The sequence below is a fragment of the Onychostoma macrolepis genome, chromosome 08 (assembly GCF_012432095.1).
Source record: "Onychostoma macrolepis isolate SWU-2019 chromosome 08, ASM1243209v1, whole genome shotgun sequence".
NCBI classification, from domain to species: Eukaryota; Metazoa; Chordata; class Actinopteri; order Cypriniformes; family Cyprinidae; genus Onychostoma; species Onychostoma macrolepis.
The window spans coordinates 20,531,224-20,557,693 of record NC_081162.1 but is presented as its reverse complement, the minus strand read 5'-3'; the positions used below and the strand labels follow the sequence as shown (position 1 = coordinate 20,557,693).

Sequence of the window (26,470 nt, the reverse complement as noted above, 5' to 3'; positions counted from 1 at the left end):
TTATTTTATAGAACAACAAATTACAATAATAATATTTATATCGTTATTACTTTGCTTTTAAATGATAAATTATAAAGCTTTCATTTTGGAGGAAAAACCTTGGGAGACCTTAAAGTTTCAAAATAAAAAAATTCTCATTAGAAATTTGGAAAGGTATCCAAACATTTAAAATGCATGCATTTTTTCTAACTGGATTTACACAATTCGTGTGGCTCATACTTCAGTTTGCAAAATCTGAAAATGTGTATAAATTCAGAAGAATCACATACTTGAAATTCCAAGTCTTCTAAAGACATACAACACATCTGTGTCATTAATAAATTGGAATTTAAGTCATTATTTACTGAAAATCTTGAGGAACTCTTTTATAGTTCATGAGAGAAGTAGCAATGGTTAAATCATGAACAAATCATTCTTTTGAGTAGGATCTTTTAAATGAATCAATTTATTTTTTTAACAACAAGATCAGGTTCCCAAGTCCAACACTGTGAGTCAGTTACAGCAGTTAACAGTGTGGAGGGAAAGAATATTGGTGAATGGTGACTAAAATTGTGGTCCGTTCATCACATGAAACTATTTTATGAAATATTTGTAATAAAAGTAGTCATGTGAAATGAAAATAATATTTGTATGAAATCAGTCATATGGACTATGACATTCTAGTGGAACTGAAAAAAAAGTCTCATGGGTTTGGAAAGACATAAGGGTAAGTTATTCATTCTCATTTTTGAGTGAACTATCCTTTTGAAAATAATTCTCATTTAAGAAAATCCAGGATGAGCCACAGCACTGAAGTTTCCTACAAGGATTACTTTTTAAAAAATACCTAATTATCTCTCTACTACTGTGTAAAGTTCAGTGACATTATGGTATTAAATTTGCCAATGACTTTGAGATTTGATTGAGAATGGTTGCAATGGGTGAAAATTGCATCATGTGTGTAAAAAAAAGAAAGAGACTGGTATGTGAAGTTGAAAACAAGTACAGTGTGTTTCAGAGTGTGACAGACACTGTCCAAGGTGCTGCAGAGTTTGACAAGTCGAGAAAGGTGAGAACGTGCCGGGTGAGCGCTAGATGGAGGGAGTATGGTGGAATGAGCGCTGTCCAAGGTGCTAGTAAGCGCAGCGCGCTGATATTAGAGCGTGTGGGGAATGCGAGGGTGAGAGAGCTATAGATGGCTTGGCTCTCACTCTAGGCACAAACAGAAGGTTCCAAAGTGTTATTCAGCACAGATGACAGCCAGCCTTCTCTCTCTCACACTCGCACACAAGCTCTTCCATCATGTGTGTTTTCTGAAAACAAATTAGCCTTTATCATTTACTGCTGTGGGTTTTAAGTGAGGTTCATGATCCTTATTCTAAAAACAAGTCAATCTGTACAACTGTAGAGAAGAAACTAAAACTGTTCAATTTGTACCGTTGATGCTTTGAGTAGACCTGAACTAGGAAAGCATTTAATAGAGAATTAGGTCAAATAAATAAAAATAAATTATACGAACTGCATTAACTAATCTAAGTTAATGTTTATCTCTTTATAATCTAATATTTTTTTTTTTTTACATTTCAAACTAAACATGAATTACAATAATAAAACACAATAGTATATGGTAAATATAGAGTGAGTGAGTGTGTGTGTGTGTGTGTGTGTGTGTATGTATACACACAAACACACTCACAAATAGAGTATTGTTCACTTTTGATATGTAACAATGTATAAATATGTATAAATTTAAATTTTGACATTAATCTAGAATAATAAAGGCTTTAAAGATCTTAACTGGGAAAGTATTTAATAGAAACATATTTGGTAATACTTAAAATAATTACAGGACAATACAATACAATAAGGTTCTATACATTAACAATAGGTAATCCTGTAAAAACAAAATCATGATACCAACTGCATTTAATCGGTTAATGTTTTACATTTTGTATAAACTATTAAAAATATATAACATAGAAAAAAATCTAAAATATTTGTAAAAAATAAATAAAAAACCTATATATTGTTTGTAACAAGAAACAATATACACACGCATTCTATATACACAAAATATTATTAAACAATAATATAAAAATGTATATGAAGTACATTATAAATGATATGACAAGAAACATTTAGAAAACATTAACCTAGAATAATAAAGACTGTAAGAAAAATGACATTGCTACATTTCGAGATTTAATATTATGTACAAAAAAAATCTGTTTTTCTTTATGACTTTTGGAGACTTCTCAGAATAGACTGCAATTATGCCTGTAGTTCAAAGGGTTCATGAACTTCAACCACTGTACTTTAAGTATCCAATTTCTTGGGTATATTGTTTCTCCTCAGAAACTGGGTTAGAGGTGGTGCACGTTAATATTGAATTTACATTTTCATTCCTCCATTGAGACAATTTGCAAAGCTCTTTAGATGTCATGTGTATATCCCTTATCTGTGAATGAGCAAGGATCACAGAGAATCCCTCGCAGCAAGTTGTTCCTTTTCAAAATATTATAATAAGTAAAAGGGATTCTTCTTTGTTCTTAAGTGGAGGATTTGGAGGCATTATCTTTCTGAAGTCTCTAGCTTCTCGAGGTCAATGCAAGAATACAGCCCACCAGCACAGTGCGAGACAGAACAGGTGCGCAGACGACCTCTGGCATCTGTATGCTGCATATTGAAAATGCAAGAAGTTGGTTATAAATCGCCTGAACAAGTATCCTCCAGAAGCTAAACTGAAATGAAAAAAGCACAAGTGGATGTGGAGTTCAAGAGTTTCCTACACCACAGACCACCATAGTTTGACAACTGCAACAAATACTCAATGCTCAATGTGTGTTTTTTGTCTTACAGGTTTCGTATGCACGGCCCAGTTCGGCTTCTATCCGTGACGCTAATCTGTATGTGAGTGGGCTGCCCAAGACCATGACCCAGAAGGAGCTGGAACAGCTCTTCTCTCAGTATGGACGGATAATCACCTCTCGCATTCTCGTCGACCAGGTCACAGGTATCAGTGGGACCGCTTTTCTCTCACCCTGTAGCATGCAAACAAACAAACAAAATCTCCCATTTAATATAAAATCATCACATACAGTCACAATTTATTATAAGATTTCACTTTATTGCAGCTTCTTAAAAAATGCATAGGACAGTTAAAGCCAAAACATAAGGAATTCTGAATGATTTGAATCTTTGAATGATTTGTTGGCTCCATATTAAATTTAATGGAAGCCAGGCTAAAACGGCATTATCTAGTTTGGTTTTGAAAAAACCAGACTTGCGCGATTTTATCATTGACATGACATTTATAAAGATGAATTTTTGTTTTTGTCCGACTGAAATTAAACTTAAAGTGTTTGTAAACACACTACAACTAATACAGGGTTTCTCCAGGTATTATGAAGGTAAATTTAAGACTTTTTAAGACCAAATAAATAAATTGAAGGAAATTGAACTGTGCAATACATCAATATGATCGCTAGATGAAAATGTGTTGTATTAGCAACACTTCACATTTTAAAAATACAACTTCCAACAGATCTCCATTACTTTAAATTAATATTACAACAACAAAAAAACATTGCTCCCAACCACTAGAATATGAAAATTTATTTTACTGTACCATCTGATTACACTGCGAAAAAGTGTTCTTCAGTATTTCTGCCTTGTTTTCCAGTGCAAATCACTAAATATTCTTAAATTAAGATACTTTACTTGAAGAGCAAAATTAAGTAAAATATATGATTAATTCAAAGGGAAAACAAGCATAAACTCACATCATTTTGTTCAATTTCAATACAAAAATTAATTTGTTCCATTTGCATTTCAAGTAAATGCATCTTGATTTAAGGATGTTTAGATTTTTGTATGTGAAGACAAAAAATACTGAGGAAGATTTTTTTTTTTTTTTACAATATTTAATGGCATGATTTAATGAATATAAGACTTTCTGCTCCATTTTGAGACCTTTTCAGACCTTAATTTCTATGAATTAAGAATTCCGAAGACCTTCTTAAGACCCACAGAAACCCTGTAATAGAAACTACACACACAAACTCAATCTCATAGTCATCTTCTGTGAGTAAATGTATGCGCATGTTGTCTGTTTGTATTTAACCGTAAACATAAATCCCAATCGTAATAATCATCGAACATTAGAACCAAGTCCATGACATGGAAAGACTGATGAGTCTATTTTAAATCATCCGGTCATCTCCATGGCCTATCCTTCCTCCAACATCATGAATAAATCAACCAGGATATAAATGGTCATGGAGCTGAATTTCTTACACATTCAATATTTTTACAACTGCATAATTCATAACGGCACTCACCATGCAAACAATATCGCATAAGCCACAGGAAAATGTACTCCACGTTCTAGTGGTGCCAAACCTTTTCTGAAGAACTGCTGAGGAACGCTGCATGGTCACATGCACACATACACACAGAGACCTTCCTCCCTTGACACGGATCCTTCCTCTGGCCCTGCAAAGGCTCCCCGGGAGAAAAGGGTCTGCAGGAGAGAGCCTAATGATTAATTAAACCTGAGTTGCTAGTGATTAAGAATCAAGGAATGTTTTCTTTTTGAAGCTACTTATCAGAGGGCTACCCTGAAAGCCAAACAAGGATTCTGCGTTTAGTTAAATCTCACATGATTGTTGAAAATTCAGATTGTCACCAGTCGCATGGGCCGTCTATATATGCTGATAGAATTTAATAATAGCAAAATCACTGCAAGCCATTTGTGGTACATACAACAACACTTGCCCCATATCTGAATACTGATGTCATTAGCAAAACAGAAAATTTTGTACAGGTGCATTTATGGCAAAAGAATGATTCTTATGACGCAATTATTTTAACTGAATCATCTACTCTTGAACTAAGTCACTGATACTGAATTTCTGAATCAACTGATGCCTCACTGAAACACATTAGTATGGAATACCATGCACAATTAGGATACATTTTTTTTTTTTTTTTTTTGCCAAAAATACTGCAAGGATCATTAAAGGAATTAAGAAACTATAATCAGAATCTCAACCAAAATCAACTTCCATCCCTACTCATTAATGTGTAAATCACATCGCTCACAAAGCTAACATGATGTCAATCAAGATGTTCATTTTCAAAAGTCAAGCCAACATCTGCTACATGCTTCTTAAGGCAAATCTAATTTTGTGTCATATTCCTCTATATGCCACTTTCAAGAAAAACACAGCATCCTGAAATAACAGCGAAAGTCATTAATAAAGACAAACACATATGGCATGATAAACTAACAGCGGCGGCTTTGCCTTTCTGAAATAATAGTACATCATACATCCTTGTCATAAGTTTCTTGGTAACAATTAGGGAAGCATTTTCTCTGTTCGTCCTCACAGAAAGGATAATGTATTGCGATGGAAGTCCTCTTCCTACGTGTCTCGTTTATATAACTTGATCCCTAGGGTGTGTCTGTTTGTTTTGAGTTTATTAGGAAATGTGACTAAATTGCAGGGATTTGAAAAGCTTTTGAGCATTTCACTGAATCCACGGCATGAATACTTAAATCTACCATGTAACCTAAGTGAAGTATGATAGGTTTGGCCCTTTGATCAATAGTCAAATATTCAGACAGGCTCCGCAGAGCCTTGCCTAGCAGTCAATACATGTCCCGTCAATGAGAGCAAATACAATTGATCCATAACGCCGGCTCCTACAAGCTGCGCCTCTTAAGTGAAAAACGACTGCGCTCCCATGAGCTACTTGTAGAAATCCCTCTTTTAAAATGCTACGCTTTCTCCTCTTCCGCCGCCTTTTCTTTTCCCGCTCATTGATATTTTCCCATGACTTGAATTCCATTAACTATACAGTGTGAGCGCGCTGTCAGGAACGGTTAGAAACACGACGTCAAAATGCATTTGAGCCAACGTTGCACGATGGGTGTCCAAATCAAGGCCTGTCGAACACAAAGGATCTGTGATGTATACAATGAATCGAGATGCTCCACCAGACATCGCAAAGCATGGCATGACACCGCTGCCTTGGCCTCCAATTATACAAGGACAAACAGATGGATTTATAGCAGTGCGCCGGCAGAACCAGGCAAAGAGCTGCTCAAGTCTTCAAAGACCTCCCTTACTGAGCCTTTTCAAACACCATCTGTAGCGGCAGCAACTAAAAGTTACATAAAACGAGGACGTCGCTCTCCTTTCTCTGATTAGGCAGAAGCTACGGCGAAGAGGTGTAGGCTTTTTTCCTCATAATATATTTAGCGCACTAGTTTAATAAATGTTCCATACAGTTGGCACAGCCACTTAAAAGTGAGAGAATGAGAGACAACGGAGAGGTGCTTATGTTCAGACAGAGGAGAGAAGGCTTTCATTAACAGCCGAGCTTTTCTGAGCTTTCCCTTTTTTCCCCAAAGGACTCTCTCTCTCTCTCTCTCTCTCTCTCTCTCTCTCCCGTACGCAGTAAGTGTTGAGAACCAGAACAGTGGGCGTGCAATGGAAAGCGCTTTGTCAGGCCGGCTATGGCGGTCTCTTGCCACTGTTTCTTGTGAGCTCGCTCTGTGTGTCACGGTTATTATTAAACTCAGCATTCTTCGGCTTCATGTGTGCTGAGCTGAGATAAGTACAGGTAGAAAGTTACGTAAGGTAGGAGTGATTACCGGGAGAATAATGCTGTTAACCGGCACATTGTAGCCGTAACTCTGTTCGGTTCATGATAAGCGCTAAAAAGGAGCTAGCGGTGCCAGTGTCTCCGGTTTTAGCCCGGCCGCTCGCTTTGTTTAGGCAGCCTGTTATAGAAACGGCTGCAGGCTCATTATGGTAATGTCAGGGAAGCGAGGGGAAAAGAAAAAAGTCAACATTAAGGCGCCATTTGCATTTTTTAACTGTTAAACTGCAAGATTTTCTGGACCCTAATTTTAGCGATTCTGCAGGCGTCTGATAGATCGTCAGCTGTTTGCTGAGTCGTAGCCTGAATGACACTGGTCAGCACTATTTCTACCCAAGGAAACCAAGATCCCATCACGATTTCATTATAGTTGTGTTAGTGCAGTGCCGAAAACCTCTGGATTGAATCATACTACAGAGTACCTGCCCTACGGCTCTACATTGTTTTTTTTAAGGTATGATACAAAACAGACTTCCAGAGGACAAATGGAAACAATAGACATTAGTTTAAAATATTAGTTTGCTGTTTAACCATCATCAGACCCATTATTCATAATGATATGAGGGATGTGCAAAATTCTGAAATGAAAAATTGGCCCCTTTTCAATTTACAAGTTTGAATTTAAAATTGGAATTGGAATGACAGGAAGAAGTGCATGAATTAAAATTGCAGTGTGTTATGGAAAAAAAAAACATGTAAATGAAGTACAATTTCTATAAGAAATTCTATAGATATCTGTCTGTAAGGCCTGAACCTTCAATAATAAAGGCTTTCAAACAAGGCTTTGTCCATTTAACATAATTTTTTTTTTCTATTTAAAAATCACAGATATATGAACGCCAAGGAATGGAATTCTAGCATTATACTTATGGCTGGAATACACTACAGAATTATACATTATACACTTACCGACTTTGTAATAGTCACAGAGGAAAAACTGGCCATCATACACTAAATGACTGAGGATCACACACTACCAGACTTTAAAGTTGTTCCGATCACAACAAACCTACACAGAAGCATGCACATTATTGCTACGCTTGACAAATGAAAACAAAATGTGTTCTAAAATCTGCTCAAAATATCAAACATGTCTGATATCCTCCGACTGGATGGATTCATAGCCTGAAGCTGTGACCATGTGATTTTCTATGAGATCTGTCAACTGCAGACTGGCTCTAACTTTCGGCAACTGCTGCTGACTTCTCCAAACTGTAAATCGGCAGAAAAACGTGTAGCGTATTCCAGCCTTACTAAATACTGAGCATTCTATACTGAATGCAGTTTACTTTAAACAGCTCCTGATACACCTGCATACTGTGCATATATAGTACTGTACAGAAAAACTAGCATGATTTTCCAAATATAGCCATATCATAGGTTTGGAAGGACTTGACCTTTAACCTCTGAGTCTGTGTTTCCCAATGACAGCATTCAAAGGCAGCATGGTATATGAAGATTCCATCAAAGGAAACTGGTTTCAGATAGGCTTCCAAGTCACATCTAATGAGGCAAAAAGAACTTTAAAACAAACATTTAGTCACCACAGTACTTATTTCAAGAAAGAAATGGAGACATATGTTTAAAAAAAAAATACATTTATTAAAAAAAAAAATCATGTTGTTTCTATTTATTCCACCTACCGTCAAACCGCACATTGTGGGATATGTGGAGGATACATCTCTGCTGCCTTCAAAAGCAATTAAGGCATTATAGTAGACGGGATGTTACCAGACATAGGATTTAGACATGTCTTGATGCCTTCCTCTCCCCGCTTTCGGACTCAGCCGGTGTTTGTGTGCAGCCTAAACAAGCAAAAGCACAGATAGCATATAGTTTATGTCAGATCCATCAGTTCATTCCTGCACACTTAAACTGACAGACAGAAACAAAAAGTCGTCTAGTTTCGGATCAAAATTTTATGAAACGGAATGTGTAATCTCTTGTATTTTTAGATACTTGAGCTGTTGCATGTCAAATATCTTCTAGACAGAGAGAGGAACAGAGAGAGGAGGTGTCATTCCCAGTTTCCTCTCTCTGCTCCACTTTCGAAGGATTCTGCTTTGACCTCAACATCACTCCATGGTGAGCACGAAGCTAACCGTGCATCCTAAACTCTCTGGAATAATGCATGCTTTTCGTTCCTCTAGCCTTTACTTCTGACGGTCTAATTAAAGAGAGCAGGTTTTAGGAAGGGAGAGGGAAGAGGGAAAAGTGAAAAGCTGTCAGGAATGACTCACGCTGCGAGGGAAAGAGAGTAATGCAGCCGCAGTCTGAATGAAAGCTCACTGCATTGAAAAGATTGTGTGCAAATATTTGTTTGCAGAACGGAACGTATCAAAAGACACTGATTTGAATAGACAATCAGGCAGCACAACAGAAAACATCAATACTAGCGGGTGACAGCTGAGAGAGAGAGAGTGAGAGGAGAACGAACTGACAATATAGAAAGCAGAGAGCAGACACACACGCACGCTCTCACACAAATACGTGTTCATTGTATTATGCAAATTGCCCTATTGGCAAGTCATCTCCACACGCACCTCCTCAGAGCAGAAGGATCGTCTCATTAAAAACCAACCCAACAAAAGACCTCCCAGTAAGCCAGGCTCTTTTAAATGTTACTTTCAGGTAGCGGTCAAAACCATCGCCTTGGAAACGGCGGAAATGTCGCGGACAAGCTTCATACCATGAGGCGGCGTGTGGCCGTCAGCTGCCGCAAACTACACAGCGTGAGGCCGTCGCACACACGCGCTCGATTTCCACACCGGCGGGGCGACAGCATCTCCACACAATATCGCCATCCTCTCATAAAGAAAAGAAAACAAATTACACGTCTGCCTGACAGCACCGGAATGCTAGCCGGCCAATAGAATCTCCCCGTTGCATCGCACCTCATTTGCATAATGTGACACCAGCAAGAATCCGTCACACAGGCTGCATATCTCTGTCATTTGTCGACGCCGAATCATTTTCAGGCTCTAAATATAGAAATGAATCATTCTGAATGAAGGTGTGCGAGACAGGAAGTTTGTGTATTTGTGTGTTTGGTGCGTTCAAGTCAATGTTGGAAAGACTGTATTGACTAGTTGAACACACAAAGGCCACCACACCAGTGGGGAAGGAGTAGTTCACTCAAAAATGAAAATTTGCTCACCCTTAAGCCATCCAAGATGCACGTAGATGAGTTTCTCGGAACTGATTTGGAGAAACGTAAGATTTCACCAATGGATCATCTGCAGTGAATGGGTGCCATCAGATTGAGATTCCAAACAGCTGATAAAAACATCATAATAACCCACAATTAATCAACATGATTCCATTCTATGTATTAACGTCTTGTGAAGTGAAAAGAGGCGTGTTTATAATAAATTCATCAAGGCGTTTTAATTTTAAACTTGCTTCTGGCCAAAATCCATAATAACGCTTCCTCCAGTGAAAAAGTCCATCCACTCTTGTCCTCTCACATCAAAATACATACATGTTTGTTTAGAACTGTTTTGGATAGTTTTCAGATGAGGCAACTTTTTTCACTAATAACAGGAAGCAATGGTTTGAAGTATTAATGATGGAATTGTTTCTTGCAAACACACAGCTTTTTACTTTTTACTTCACAAGACATTAACTAATGAAATGGAGTCATGTGGATTACTGTGATGTTTTTATCAGCTGTTTGGAACTCTCATTCTGACGGCACCCATTCACAGCAGAGGATCCACTGGTGAGCAAGTGATGTAATGCTAAATTTCTCGAAATCTGTTTCAATGAAGAAATAAAATCATTTACATCTTAGATGGCCTGTCGATTTTCAGTAAATTTTCATTTTTGGGTGAACTATTCCTTTACACCCAGAGTTTCTGAGTTGGGGGCATGTCGATGAGAAAATATGTCAGATGCAATGGATGTAGCGTCTGTTTTTAGTTTTTTAAATCTACCTGAAATTTTTGTAGAAAAGGTGCATCTCCATCTTGCTCCAACCACCATAATTACGGCTTTCCAACTCATAAATACTAACTTTCCATGAGGACTTGAACGTATCATTGATGTTGCTGTTGCAGACCGGATAAAGCCAGTAAGCGTATGGTGTGTTGTTTCTGGTGTGCTGGCCCCACAGGTGGCTCGCGGGGTGTGGGCTTTATTCGCTTTGATAAGAGGATAGAAGCGGAGGAAGCCATCAAGGGTCTGAATGGACAGAAGCCTTCAGGTGCCGCCGAGCCCATTACAGTGAAGTTTGCCAACAACCCCAGCCAGAAGACCAGCCAGGCACTACTGTCGCAGCTGTACCAATCCCCCAACCGCCGCTACCCGGGACCCCTCCACCACCAAGCGCAGAGGTTCAGGTAAATACAGTCAGTCTACAATAATAATATGTATATTTTCTTACATAGCTTCCTTTGAAACTCACATCAAAATTGGTGGAATAGCAAGGCAAAATAGGTGTCTGGATTGTGAAACTGTTACCTGTAGAGCTCAAGTCGTGTGTGTCACGTCACCACCGAGGAATAGCTGCTCCCAAAAATCTGCAGAAACAAAATGAGATTCAGAAAAGAAACCGAAGCGAAGGACTGATAAGAGACAGTGGGGTTCTGTCGTTCACAATGTCCCTCTGATTTCTTTTTCTCATACGCCATCCTCCCCTTCTTTCATTTCACATCTGTTCCTTTCATTTCAGTTCAGCAGGCCAGCAATAACTTCGCTCTGGCAGCTAACACCTTTACAGCTCTGGGCAGCGCTTCCCAACCTTTCTAAAGGCGATGTGAAGTAAATTCTCTCTGCCGTGTCTCCTCACTACGCATATAGTTAGTCACAGACAACAATAACAACACCTTTTGATCCTGCCGTTGACTTGCTAGGACTTTTCTTAAGATCTCCTTTCCTCGCAGGCTAATTCACATTAACTATGAGTCACGTCTTATGAGCTTCGAGCTGGCGAAGCCTGCCAAAATAGATGAGGTCATTTTGCAGTGAAAGTTTACTGCTTAATAGCTGCAGATATCAACTCACAATCAAGCAGACATTGGATATAGTATCAATAGTGTTAGCTTTAGCCAATTAGCATAATGATACTTAGTGCTTTTGTGCTTGTAGGACACGAAGAACACATTTTTCTTGGTTTAATCAAAACTGAGAAAATCAGTATATGCTTAGCTGAACTAGTAGATTTTTGAACCACTACTTATATATGCAATTTAAGTATGCAAACTTACTTTGAACATTGGCAACAGGATATAATGTTGTTCCAGGACTCTTGTGCTGGAAAAAATAATAAAATACATTATGAATTGTAAATAATAACATAATACATTCCATGCAAAAGTTTGGGGTAAGTTTTTTTTCAAAGAAATTAATGTTTTATCCAGCAAGGATGCATTCAGTTAACCAAAAGTGAAAGTAAATACATTTATAATATTACAAAAACATTCTATTTTATTAACATTCAGTGCTTCTGAAAAATCCATTATTTTAAATAATCCTTAAAACCATATTCGTTTCCACAAAAAATATAAAGCTCTAATATTTCATAATAATACAGTTTTACAGTATTTTTGCTGAAATAATTACAGCCTGATATCTTTCAAAAACAAAACAAAAAAAATTGTGCCAACCGCAAATCGATAAAGTAATACATAATGAATTTGAAATGTTAAAATATCAATTTCCAACCCGATCTCAAGAAAGTGCGTATAAATAGTACGCAAAATAAAAACAAAAACTTGTGGTATTGAAACGCAAAAATTGACTTTGGCGTGTATATGCTACGCAATGGGTAGGATTAGGTTTGTGGGGTAGATGAGTATCATATGTACGCGAAAACTGTGTATCATATGCACGCGAAAACTGGGTATTGTATGCACGCCAAACACATGCGTATCATATGCACGCCAAAGTACATTTTTTGCGTACCAATACCACAAGTTTTTGTTTTTATTTGGCATATTTATACGCATTTTCATGAGACCGGGCTCCAATTTCTCACAAAAATGCAAACCATGGAGCTTAGAATGTGCAAACCGTTCAAGTATGTATTCTTTATATTGCATGAATAGGTTATCAATTTATGATGTTTTTATCTTCTTTTGGTCAAACACCTTTTTTCAATGCAAATTCTCAGGTCAGAGTTCACCTAAAAACAAAATACTGAACTTTTACACATCAGTGTATTCATAATCTTATGAATGGAAACATAATGGACTCTATTATACAGCAGCTCATAAGAACCATTCAAAATATTTCATTATTCAGTTGTATCATAAATATAAAATACTTTGGATGGGTTACAGTCTATCTCCTCTAGATACATGAACTGTCGGTGCGATGTTTACTTTAAAGCAAAAGATCCTTTGTTTAGACAAACAGGACTCGTCAAGCAATTAGCACTGCACAGCAATACTGATGACAGAAATCAGTAATTAATTCCTCATACATCACAAGCACTTATTATTGAAGAGATCTGAAAAGGATGAGTCCCATTTGCATGTATTAGTCGGCCTTACAAAGGCCTCATTGTGTTGTGTGTGTGTTTGGAGAGGAAGTGTGAAAAGCTGTAGGCCGGGCCGAGCCGGGTTGAGACACGCCTGCATATATCTAACACATCGCCTGCTCTTGCACCTCAGAGCCCTCTCTCCAATTAACTCATTTACCCACAAAGCAACCTGCCTCCCTAATTGGCTAATTGGCATCTTAATGACTCGACACACTGAATGTCCTCGCTTTATTTTGGCTCCGTTTTTCTTCTAAATTCACAGAAGGCAGAGTCACCAACTGTTGACCCACTGCGGAGAGGGAGGGCCAGCATGTGTACGTGTGTGTTTGTCTGGAGAAGTTCAGTTTGAAATGTGAGAAAGCAGTAATTAGCCCTGTCGGCCATCTTGCAGCAGTTTTAATAGGAAATGAGACAAGGCCGAGCCGAGTGAGGGACGGAGGTCACAGAGTAGCCAAACAGGCGGGAGCCTAAAATGAGAATGACTGACGGGGAAGGAAAGCGTAATACACCGGCCCGCTGGGTCACTGGGGCTAATAGAGAGAACGCACAAGAAAGAGACAGCAAGAAGAAGAAAGGGCACTCCCAGTTAATGCTGCATTACATCCTGCCTCCAACTTCATTGAAATGTCATTTTATATTAAAGTTTTCAGGTAGGCTGAAAGATGGCCCCAGACCAATTTCATCCATAACACTAGCATATTATCTGCACGTCTTCAGACACTAAGATTCATTCGTTATATTTCACTCTGAGTATCTGTTTTTATGATTCATTTATTTCTCTTTTTGAGTTTTGTTTTCGATTTGTTCATATCCTTCTTAATCATTCTTTAATTGTCACTATAGAAATACATTACAGTATTGCAATATATTCAAAATATACACATTCTTTTCTGGGCGAATTTATCCGAATTCTTCATTTTACTGTATTAAATATGTAACCAAAAAAATAATGAATAAATAAAACGTCTTAATTGATAGAAATATGTATATATTAACCAAATAAATTTAAGCTCCTGTTTTTGAGGCGTGGCTTCCACTGAATCTGCTTCCAGCTCAGGGTTATTCACAGCAACTTTAAAATATAAATAAAATATATATTTATATATATTCATCATATTAGAAAATATAGCATAAATAAATATAAATAATTACCAGTGCATTATAAATAATCCTTAATTTAATTACAACTCCCCACATTGTTTGAAAAAATATATATATGAAGAGTTCAGATGCGTTTGAAATTTTCTTCTAAAATGAGCATTTTTATCAGGCTCCTATGTTATGTTCAGTTATTTCACTTAAAGGGCAATGAAAAGAACCTATTCATTGCCATTAAAGTGAAATTACTGAACCTACACATAGGAGCCTGATAAAAATGCTCATTTTAGAAAATTTCAAACGGCACTTAGAGGCTTTTGCATCTCAACTCTTCATTTATTAATTGATCTAAATAATTAGAGTCAGACTATTGCAATTTTATTTGTATATATGTTACATAAATGATGTAGTGAATAATATTTTAGGACTGCAGCACTGTTAGGCTAAATAACTGGGTAGGCATTCAAGTGGCCTCCTGTTACTATTAGTGCTGCTGCAAGTCTGCTGTTCTTTGGATGTATGATTGACTCTGTGAGATGCCTGATGGGGCAGCACAGTGTAATGGCCCATCGCTAGATGGGCGTCTTCCTTCAGTGAGGCAGGGATGTAGCATTAGTTCCACTGAGTGAGTCAACCATCTGCCTGGCATTAACCCCAGAACCCTCCTTCTCTTTACAGGCTGGACAATTTGCTTAATATGGCCTATGGCGTTAAGAGGTAATTAAAACTTCACCGAATGCCAGATGTCCATGTTTGACAGTATGATTTTTTTTCCTTCTTTTTGAAAATCACATGCATTCAGTTCAGTTCAAGGTTTTTTCCCTTCTCTTTAGTTCTTTTGCCTTTTTTTACTTGATTTTTTTTTTTTTTATTTCAACCTACCAATCTGTAGCCCTAAAAGTGTAAGTATCTTTTATAATTTGTAGTGTTTGATTATGATGATTCAAAAATTTTTATGAGTTCCGTTTTGGTATTTTGTGTTTTATTGTTGTGTAGCTCCTGTTTTGAAGCGTGGCCTCCACAGGATTCAGGGGCTGAAGCCGTACCTCCGTCCAGCTCAGGGTTACACGCTAACAACAATTGAACAAAATTATGTACATTCCCAATGCATTACGTATAACATCTAAAATGCACGGATCGATGGAAGGCTATTATGTTTTTCGTCTACTTGTTTCCATTTTATTTGTTGGAATGAGCTGGTCTAGAGCGAGACGGAGGGGGTGACAGCTCACCTGGATCCCTGCAGGAAATGTAGTGTTTCACTGCAGGTTTAGGAGCCTCTGATCAGTTGGGTTTGCTCATGTTCTTTTGCTTTGTGCTGCTGTGGATGTAGTGAAAAGGCTTCTTTTGAACATGTTTTAGTGCTTATGACATTTTGTTGCATATTTTAGTATCTATTGAAACACTTTGATGTCCCTCGAACACTCAAGGCTAAGATGGAGGGAGTAGCATGAAAGGTTGTGCATTGTGCACGTTTCTTTTTTTTCTTTCAGATACCTCTGTTAAGACTAAAGGCTCCGCATTTGCTAGATTTCTCCTCTTTCTAGAAAAGTCCTTTGCATTTTGGCGCTGGCTGATCAGAATCTAACGATTGTTGTTCGAAAGAAAACATGCTTTTTTTTTGCAAAATCTGACAAGTTACGGGAAGTGCAACAATGAAACAGGATATGCAAATGAGGCAGCGGCGTCTTTCAAAACAAATGACGAGACGAAAGATTCCTTTTTATTTACACTCGCTGCGATCAGCTGTCAAATAAGCCCATCTGCCTCAAGAGAGGGAAAATTTAGGGGAGATGAAACCGACAGGGCGCTGGGGAAGCATTGTGCTCACAGAGCACGCCATAGAAGGTAATTAATGAACAAAGACCAGTCTGAAGAAGTGAGCATCGCTAGGTGAAGGTGGGCAGCTCGGAAGGGTGGGATGGCTCTAGGTCAGTCGCTTGTTGCTATGCAACTCCTCATCCAACTGTTCGCCTTAGTTCGAACAACAGACAGCGCTCGGCCCTGCCCTAGTAGTCACCAGACACCTCTGTGTCAGCAATCCGCTAGTCCGACCCTCGCCCGCTCGCCCGCAGATGACTGGCATCCAAATTACCATGAAGCCATATTCGATGAATAATGGCTACGGATTCATTATTTACACAGAAACACCAGCATAATTGAAGTCATGAGACGGTTGCCTGTCACAAGGCGCAAAGTGAGCCGACTTACCATTATACCCTTCATTTACATAATGAGACGCAAGCGACAGGACACAAAAGCGAAAGAGAGAGACAGATGTATTGACTCTGCCAGGACGAACGGGCTAAAACGCAGATGAAACGTCTGAGTAATTCTTGGCAGAACAAGAAGCAGGGAATTGGCCGGCCCTGTAGTCCGTGCAGTGCTATCGATCACAGTCACACACTGCGGAGCGGCAGAGGGTGTGGGTGGAATACACTCTGTTCCCCGTGCTAGCTGGCTGGAAAGCGCTGCTTCCATTTTCTGCTCGCTGGCAGCTTCCTATCCCCCTCCCCAAACCTTTTGGATTCGAAGACGACGACGGCAGCAAAGCGGAAATCTCAATTAAAGCACACCCCAATAATGCCTATAGTCATTCCTTGAGAGGTGGCACACGAAATGAACCTTTTATCCAATTTACCTTTTATTTAAAGTGGAAATTTCCTTTAAGCGGAAAGGCAATTAAGTGAAATCAACTGAGCATTCAAATCTCTGTATCATGAGGGAGGAAAAAAAGGCAAGAATGGAAAGATTACAAGGAGAATGAGAGCAGATTTACTCGGTTGCATGCAAAATCTCTGATGAATTTCGAAGGTATTAATGTGCAGAGTTCCTGTAATTTAGTTCCCCAATAGATCCTGCGTCTCGGCACCCGTTGCTTCGGTGCGGCCCCCCGCAGCCGGCACCGGGGCGCAGCCTTTTCACTCGGCATTCAAAAACACCCTCCGGTTGCCTTCCGCCTGAAAAACATGGAGCAGATAGTTGAAAAACTGAAACTGAAATTGCTAGCGTAACCCTTGAAGAGTCAGCTAGAAGTTTGGCTAATGGCAGCTTGACTTACGCATCTTTCTCACTCTGTCTCTCGTCCTGCAGGTTCTCCCCCATCACCATCGATAGCATGACCAGTCTAGTAGGGATGAATATCCCTGGTCACACAGGAACGGGTTGGTGCATCTTCGTCTACAACCTGTCGCCGGACTCGGACGAGAGCGTCCTGTGGCAGCTCTTCGGACCGTTCGGCGCTGTCAACAACGTCAAGGTGATCCGTGACTTCAACACCAACAAGTGCAAGGGGTTCGGCTTCGTCACCATGACGAACTACGACGAAGCGGCCATGGCCATCGCCAGTCTGAATGGGTATCGGTTGGGTGACCGTGTCTTGCAAGTGTCTTTCAAGACCAACAAGACCCACAAGTCCTGAACTCCCCTCCCATCACTTGTGTAGCTCCTTACAGCTCCTCTAATACTAAAAACCCACCTCTGCCCACTCAGCTACTCAAAACAGGAACACACCCAACCAACAAACCCACAAAAAAGAACTGGATATGGCTTATAATATAACTTTGGACCTATAAGCCAATGTTGCCTAAGTATTACAAAATGACAAATTGAGAATATTCATTATTTGGAGACCCTGGAAGTGGTACAGGGATTCTGTTGTATATCTTCTTGAGTTCTCGTGGTTGTCTTTACTTTTTTCTTTTTTTTTTCTCTGTAAACAGTAGCAAAACCAGACCGCCCTTATTTTGAAGAAGAAAATGTCCTTCTTTAGATCGAACTCTCTTGGTGTCGATTCAGGATTTTTTCTTTCTTTTTTAAATCCGGATCCACTGTCGTTAGAATAACGCCTCCCTGGTAAGAGAACAGGAGGGGACTCTTTTTAAAAAAAGAAGAAGAAAAAAAATCGGTGATCATTCATTCATTTGTTTTGGTGTAAATTGTTAGAGATCCCCAAAATGAATTGACAGGGATGAGGCCATCCCTTTTCTCTAATGCAGAAGATGTTTCTAGCATAGTTTTGGTTTTGTACTGCAAACAAAACACACGTCTGTCCTCACGGGGGAATCAGGGGGAAGGGGCGAGGGAAGGGACGGGCTAGCGCTCCTGATGACACGTTGCGTCAAAAAAAAAAAAAACTACACACACACTGTTGCCAAAGAGAAAATCTCTTTGCTTGAAAATGCGTTTAGAAAAAATGAAAAAATAAAGAGAAAGAAGATCTATTTTTATAAATAATGATTAAAATAATTATTGAAGAATTTTTACAAGAATCTGGATTTGAAAAAAGAGAAAAATATTTTGACTGGCTAATTAGGGAAGGGGGGAGGGGTCAGGTGCCACCTTGTCTTGTTCGTTCTGCCGTGGTACTTTTTAGGATCCAAGGTCGTTTGTTTTTCGGGGAGAACCGGATTGGCGATGGAAGAATTTTGTAGATGGAAGAATTTATCAAGGGATGCAAATTCAGGCAGGTAATTTTTCATAGCAGTAATTATTCAACAGCGATACCCAATAGGAGAGGGAGAGGGGTCTTCCCAGGCCAACCACATCTTCACAGTCAAGAGCCCAAAGCAAGGCCACTCATCGTCCACTCATTTACGTTAGACCATCCGTCTTTGGGATATAAGTAATAAAGATACACACACGCGCTCACACACACTTCTTTCTCCATTCGGATGACATATACATGGTTATGTTTAATTCGCTATGATTTTGTGATATCGCATTCGAGATGTACTTCCTTTAGCGATCAACAGTAGGTGCTATATTACATGGTTCACATATCTTAAATATCCAACTTTGTTGTTCTTCGTGTTGTTTAGAGAGAAAAAAAAGAAAATTTCGATGTTGGCATTATATTAAGCTGCTGTTTTTCTTCTTTCGTTGATGTTTATTCTTTCGAAATCGCCGTCGTCGGTCGCCGTCTGGTCTGGAGAAAGCCCAGACGAACAAATTCGGGCGTCCACGGCGACATTCCTTTGGCTTGCTTACTTCTAGGTTATTTGCTGAGTGTACAGCGTTTGTCGAAATTCAGCGATAATTAGCTAGTTCTGTTAGTCTAGTATTTGTTTCCTCAAAGGATCTATTACGACTGTGTCTTTCTTTGTTGTGTACAAATAGATGATATATAGTCTACATTTTCTGTTCCAATATCTATATCTATCTGAGTTGTCACTGTTTTTCGTTCGGGATTGTCTTTTTTCATATGAAAACTTTATGAAGTGATGGTTCAGTTACTTAGAAAAACTCGTGAGGAATCCTGTTTAATATGTTGTCATGTCGCTTGTGAAGATAAAGAAAAAAAACGCAAAAAAAAGAACTGAAAAATTGGATCGATTTATTTGATTTTCCGCCGCAGCAAAAGAAATCGAACAAAAAGCTTCTTGAGAAAAATCTGTATTTATTTATTGATCGATTGATTGATTGTCTCATTGATTAAATTATTTATTTATCTCGATTATTTATTTATTTACTTGTTCCTTTCTTATGTTGTCTGTGTTTTTGCGTGATTCTGGTACAGGGAGGGGGGGTCTTTCTGAGCTAAAGGGAACAAATGACTAGGGGAGACGCTCTTCCATTAGTCCTGTGCACTGAGAAATTTTAGTACGTTTGTGCTTTGTACCAATATATCAAAATTACAATACAAAAAAATTTAAAAGTCAAAAACGAAAAAAATGTCAAGAGGGTTGGTGAGGCTCTTCCCTTATTAATAGAAACAGTTACTCGCTATGCATAACCTAGCCGATAGTTCAATTTGCTCTTGCTTTTTTCTTGTCTTGTTAAACATAAATCTTTAAATCTTTTTCAATAAAGTTTAGTCTTAATAGAATGTTATAACAGTTGTTCTGGTTCAATATAACCTGTGATAAGTTTGTGTAGTTTTAAAAGCCACTTCCCGCCCTCCCTCCACACACTACCGTTGCTTTGTGATTAAACTTTATGCAAAAATGTGGGTCTGAAATGTAGTTTCTCATGGATCTCGACGACGTTTATGTCAGGCTTTGCTGCCCTAATTTGATTGATCGATATGTGTCCATTGTTTTAGTATGATTCATCGACTCATCTGAACTGTAACCTTCATTTAAACCACATTGACACTCCAGAAAAAGGAGAAAAGAATAAAAAGCATTGACACTGATTGTACTGGTTGAACAAAAATAGCTATAGCAGATAATATTTGATAGAGGACACCTGTTATATATTTTCTAAGATATAGTCTATTTTGAGAGGTAAACTTCCTGAATGGAGAGCTCGGCTCTTGTAAAGACCGGTGTGAATGCTGGAGAACGAAAAACAAAAGTCACGTTCATGAGCAGTCTTACATTCCTCCACCTCTAATGCCATCCATCCTCCTCTGCTCCGCCTCTAAGGGGGCGGCGGCGGTGGCGGCACGGCCCTTCTCAAACCCCGCTGCGGCTGGGAGTTTGAATTATGCAACGACCCCAGTAGAATGTTGTTCTGATGTACGAACAAATTTCCTGCATTACGTCCTCCTCTTTTGGTTAATGGCATCACCCTCCGCGTGTCTGAGCGTGGATGACTGCACGGGAGAGCGTCTAGGACGCGCGAGAGTTAGCGGGGGTGTTGGAAATGCGGGGCCGTGCCTCTATAGTGCGTGCCCATATCGCAGTGTCTCTCCCCCTGTAGCGCCTTATAGTGGCAGCCTGCCAATAGGAACCCATCAGCCAGTAGTGTAGGAGGGAAGGCAAAGTGAGGAACAAGGCTCTTGTCATAATTCATTTTCTCCTGAAATGTGTTTGTTTACTATCTGAAAAATCTATAAATCTTTAAAGACAAAAAAAGATGAAAAAAAAGAAAAAAAAAAGTTCACCGGACCAGGCTGGTCTCTCCTACTTACGTTATTACTTATCTATCGATTATTGATTATTGTTACTATGATTAATATTATTCTCATTATCCTTATTCTTATTACGAATCAAATTACTGCGATGAATGACTTCATGTTATCCTTGCTAGTTTAGGTCATTTCTGAAACTGGAAACAAAATATGGAAAAAAATACTTGCTGTAAATGTTTTTTTCTTTTTCATAAAACTGTTGTGTTTGAATTATTTGTACTTTTGAATGTTGGGACAATAAAATAAGGTGTTGAAAGCTGTGTGCTGCCATGTCATGTTCAAGAAAAAGAGGCTTGCTCCTCACGTAACACAAGGTGATTTAACTATTACCCACTAATCTCTGAAATATTCCCGCGAAGTTTCATTTTCTCAAGACCCCAGAGGCACCAAATGTCACTTGAGCTGCACCTTTTTGATAAGAATTTGATCAGTTATCCCAATGAGCGTGAATACCAGCGTTATTACTCACACAAAAGTTGAGATTGGCAGAGAGGCACGGAAACTTCCAGTAGGTTATTACATTAAGCATATCCTCTCCTAGGCTGTAATACAAAACAGACAGATGTGATGTAGTGAGACATGAGAGCACAGTGCCCCCTGTTTCCTTCCTGGAGAATTACCGCAGCTCTCTGCCCTTCAAATACTACAAGCAGCAATGCTTTAAAAACACACACAGTTTTGAATTAAAAAGAAAATAGTAGTAGAACATACTTAAATACAATGATATTTAATATTCTAAATGATGTACACTCACATGAGAGGAAGAGTCCAGTCACATCAGTCTTCTAGAAAAATCTCGTCTCCTGGCATCAATAAAAACAATAATAAATAGTGTTATATAGTGCTTTCAGCTAGTGCTCAAGACATTTTTAGAAAGTATATCTAAACAGAACAATCAAAACAAACAATATAATAACACACTATATTACAGACACAACACAACCGCAGAACACAGTACATACCAGAAAACAAGGATAAATGCTGGGACATCAGAGGCCAAGTGCCAAGTTTGTGTGAACTAGAATTGAATTTGTATTGCGGTAGCAAACAGGATGTAGAATTTGAATAAAGCATTAAATGAACTAAAAACCCAAGAAGCATATACAACTGCCACGAGTGTCATTTTTAACTAGAAAGCTTTGACAAACTTTAAGTAATGGATTCACAAAGTTAAAGATTGCTTAAAACTTCTTGAAGTATAAAAAGGTATTATAGGACTTACAGACAGATAAACAAACAGATGTTTGAAATATAGAAACTGAAGAAGAGACAAAGAAAACATAATTAGTGCAACTAAAAAGTAAGCAAATATAATTCAGATTTCACTGTTGAAACAAAAAGGCACATCCACCTAACAAACAACACTTGTCATCATTTCATATCTAGAAAAGATTTAAATCCACTTTAAAACCACTTTAAATGATGGCTTCACAAAGACTTGTCTGAAAGTTAAAGATGTTTAAAAATTCTAAAAGTATAACGGTTTTATAGGCATTAGAGATAGATAAACAAAATTTGTACTTAAATCTATAAACCCAAGTGGAAGAGCACTTCATTTCCCAGAATTCCATTAACTGTGCTAAATTGACTTCCTTTAATTCCAGTTAAACTTTCTGTGAGACATGGCCACCTCACCTCAAATTCCAACTCAAAAAGTCAAAAAAGGAACAAAAACGAGATAAACAGCTTTTGGTAAAAAGCAGCAACGGATGAACAAACTTCACACATCAGGTGTCAACACAAAGTCTAAAACGGCTAGGATGAAGAAGAGCCACATGAAGAAAATTTAATTTAAATAAAACGTAAGCTAATATATTTAATTCATTTATCACCCCTGAAACAAAAAAATACAGCCCTATTCACTGAACAAACAACATTTGTACTGACATATAACTGGATACGCAATTTGCCTGTGGTGGCATTTATAATATCAAAATGTGGCGTAGGATTCATTAAAGCAAATTAGTATGGTAGTGGGTGCTCTGATTCACCACATGGATGGTTGGCCTCAGTTTGTGGCCTGTGGCGTTGGGGTGGGCAGGGCTTAATGGTGGTCTATGTCCTTGGGGTGGGCAGGGCTCAATGCTGAGCTGAAGGGCAAAAAGGGCGAGGGGTGTGATAGAGCCATCAGGTCGTTCCAAGTCTCTTCACACCGTTAAGGATTTAATGAGGCAAAAGCCCCATGAAGGAAGAGAATCGGCATCATGAGTCATCTGCCTACTCTTTAAAAATTCCTCTACTACCCACAGTCTCCTAACAAAGGCAGGAGATCTGATCCGTCAGATATTGAATCTAACTGATGGGGCTCATATCTTCATTACACGACGGCTTCACCTTGTGAGGTATCTGCTGTGAAAAGACATGGCAGATGAGTAATGCACACATCCGCTGTTTGATTGCTGTCTTCCGTAAACATCTGGCATGATGCCATATGTGACAAATTATTATGCAATGCATCTCACAATCTGACATACATTTGCTCTGAAGATAAGGAGTTATGTCATTCACCATGAAATGGAACATGAATACATTCAACAGCTAGACAGATCTCTCTTTATATGAACATATGACTGTACACACCTGTTGAACAGACATTCGCCAATGCTGAATATCTCAAGACTAGTGCAGCCAATGACTAATATAATACTGATGTATTTTGGACACTTCAGTCACACTAAAAATAGTTACAAAATATTTTGTTTACATTATATTCAGCCAGAAAAATGTGCTTGTGTATTTTTTTAAATAAACGCCACTTCATATTATAGTCTGTGGTGTAAATTTATTTGCATTATATCAAACTTAAGTTTCTAAATATATAATATAATACAGTATAATATAATATGATAGCTAACAAAATGGCCACAAATTTGATTATTGAAATACTGAAGGCAATTTACTCTTCAAACTAAAAAAGATTTAATTGCAGCTTTATATTTCAAAATGATTTTATCATTTATACACCACAGATGAAACTTTATTGCTTTATTGTTTTTTTGTTGTTGTTTTGTTTGTTTTTTGTTAGAGATTTAAAAAAGCAGATTCGATACAAAACACACCTAACATATATTTCTGTGTAAAAATAATACCCATAAAATGTGACCAGTCTTAAGTCGCTGGGCTATATTTGTTGCAATAGCCAAAAATACATTGTATGGGTCAAAATTATTGATTTTTCTTTTATGCCAAAAATCATTAGGACATTAAGTTAAGATCACATTCCACAAAGATATTTTGTAAATTTCCTATTGTAAATATGTCACAACTTTATTTTTTATTAGTAATATGCATTGCTAAGAACTTCATTTGGACAAATTTAAAGCCGATTTTCTCAATATTTAGATTTTTTTGCACCCTCAGATTCCAGATTTTCAAATACTTGTATCTCAGCCTATCATAACTAACCATATATCAATGGAAAGCTTATTTATTCCGCTTTCAGGTGATGTATAAATCTCAATTTTGAAAAATTGACCCTTATGACTGGTTTTGTGGTCCAGGGTCACAAATGTGCATTCATCACTGTAGACTGAAATTAACAAAGAAGAGCTACCACTTCTATAACATGGTTTAGTATTTTAAAAGAGCTAGATATAACTTGATTAAACTGTCTAGTCCATATACTATAATGAAATAATATACTACAAGCTTGGACTACAACGTACTTTTGATGAAAGAAACATTCCTCTTACAGATACTAATCAGTATATCCATCAAAAAGGCATCTTACTCTTTAGTTGTGACTTTTTCACCCCTCTCCACGCTGAGCGCTCCATTAATTCTGCCATGAGGAAGAGCTGGGCAGCTGCAGCATTTCTGAGTTGGACAGTCTGTGGTTTGAGTTCCTCTCACAACCAGACACATATGGCCCGCTGGCTTTGCTCTCTCTGTCTTTCTGTCAGACAGCGTGTGGCCGTTCGCCTCCCTGCTAGGCTCTAGGGGCGAGGGAGAGATGGCAGTTTGGGTGGCAGGGCTCCCCTCTGGCCGGGGCCCAGGATCTGGTGCCTGTTTGTTAGGAGACAGACGGCATAGGTCTGCTTCACTCGCTTCATTCTTCAGTCTCAGACCAGGCAGTCCACCATCACCAGTACCACTATCCGCTGGCAAGGGTCTCCAATTTACTAATCTACACACACACACACACACATACATATATATATTAGTGGTGTCAAAATTAGCGCGTTAATGCAGGCGATTAATTTTTTCACTTTAAAATATTTCACGCAATTAACGAAGGGGTGGAGCTAAGGCTGGCCACCGCACTCACAACTACTGTTTCTGTCACTTTTTCTCTTGACAAGAAGTGAATTTATTCAGTCGCAGAACGTCTTTACAACCACATCAAACGGGAGACATTTCAGACGCGCGCTCCACTTCTCTTCACTTCAGCGGCAGGCGCGAGTCAAACCAGTGCGGAAACAGTACTGTTCTCGCAGCGCGTGCTCAATTGGCACAAAGCATAATTCGATAGCAAAAAGTGCTACCTGTCTGTTTTTGCTTCCAGCATGATATTAATAAGGTGTGAGGCTTTATTAACATGTACACCTACCCCCACCCTAAACCTACCCTTACAGTAGGATAAATACAGTGTTGGTAGCATAATCTGATAGGTAGCATTATTTGTCAGTACACTGGCCCTGTATCATTTCATATCAAAGCGCGAAATTAATTACGTGCATCAACGTCATGGTCAGTTAACTCATGATGTTACCAAAAAGGCGATTAAAGCTGCCTTAAAACTGTGCTTGCTTGTAATATATTTTATATGAGTAACATTTAAGAACATGTCTAAGAACACTGTCTCCCTCACTTAACACACCCGATTCAACTCGTCAGCTCATTGATAGAGACTTTATGACCTGAAGTGTGTCAGAAATGGTAAAAAGAGTTGAGAGAAAATATGATGCGTGTCAGATCGGAGTCACGTTCAGCAGCGGCAGCTTAAAGAAATAACAGCCAAAATAACCTAATAACCAGCTGCTGTGATGTCTATTAATCAAATGACAAAGAAACAAAAAGAGGAAAAAAGAACTTTTATAGTTTTAAGGATTCATCTATATTTAATTTAGTATTTAGTGTTTAATAATTTCAATTTCTGTATATTTCTGCTAAAGGGTACAGGTAAATATGACATTTATTATAATGGGTTTATGTGAAGATTGTTTTAAGTTATTTTTTAAAAGTGTAATAAATTGATATCTCTCAATTATACTCTAATGCTGAATGGCTATAGTCAATAGGTAAATACGGGAGTGGAAAAAATTGATAATTTCTCAATTTAATAGAGAAATCAGTATTGGTATCAGTGATACTGGCCTTCAGTCATAAAAAAAAAAAAAGTTGTTTGTACATTAATTTGAATATTGAATGTGAAATTATTGCAA

The 26,470-nt window shown here is 38.3% G+C and overlaps 1 protein-coding gene and 1 long non-coding RNA gene across 14 annotated transcripts in view; one reads left to right on the top strand and one right to left on the bottom strand.

Annotated features, from left to right (window-relative positions):
• elavl4 (ELAV like neuron-specific RNA binding protein 4) overlaps nucleotides 1-21,346 on the top strand; it is a 79,704-nt gene extending 58,358 nt beyond the window's left edge. The window contains exons 6-9 of one of the 2 annotated variants that reach the window (XM_058783947.1): nucleotides 2,839-2,992; nucleotides 10,763-10,988; nucleotides 14,909-14,947; nucleotides 17,324-21,346. In XM_058783947.1, the coding sequence (XP_058639930.1) occupies nucleotides 2,839-2,992; nucleotides 10,763-10,988; nucleotides 14,909-14,947; nucleotides 17,324-17,651 (747 nt within the window). In that variant the 3' untranslated portion in view covers nucleotides 17,652-21,346. The remainder of the gene's footprint in view (nucleotides 1-2,838; nucleotides 2,993-10,762; nucleotides 10,989-14,908; nucleotides 14,948-17,323) is intronic. The other variant, XM_058783948.1, reaches the window with a different exon arrangement.
• Nucleotides 23-26,470, bottom strand: LOC131545273 (uncharacterized). 12 transcript variants are annotated; one of them, XR_009272393.1, is made up of 11 exons: nucleotides 25,354-26,470; nucleotides 24,817-25,212; nucleotides 21,841-21,889; nucleotides 21,556-21,628; nucleotides 11,856-11,901; nucleotides 11,110-11,168; nucleotides 8,292-8,453; nucleotides 8,053-8,151; nucleotides 4,320-4,501; nucleotides 2,837-3,020; nucleotides 23-2,655 (listed from the first exon to the last, which is right to left on the bottom strand). It is a non-coding gene; the product is annotated as an uncharacterized LOC131545273 (long non-coding RNA). The 12 variants fall into 12 exon arrangements; XR_009272395.1 differs by lacking the exons at nucleotides 21,556-21,628; nucleotides 21,841-21,889; nucleotides 24,817-25,212; nucleotides 25,354-26,470 and adding exons at nucleotides 17,010-17,190; nucleotides 17,292-17,426; XR_009272392.1 differs by lacking the exons at nucleotides 21,556-21,628; nucleotides 21,841-21,889; nucleotides 24,817-25,212; nucleotides 25,354-26,470 and adding an exon at nucleotides 17,010-17,316.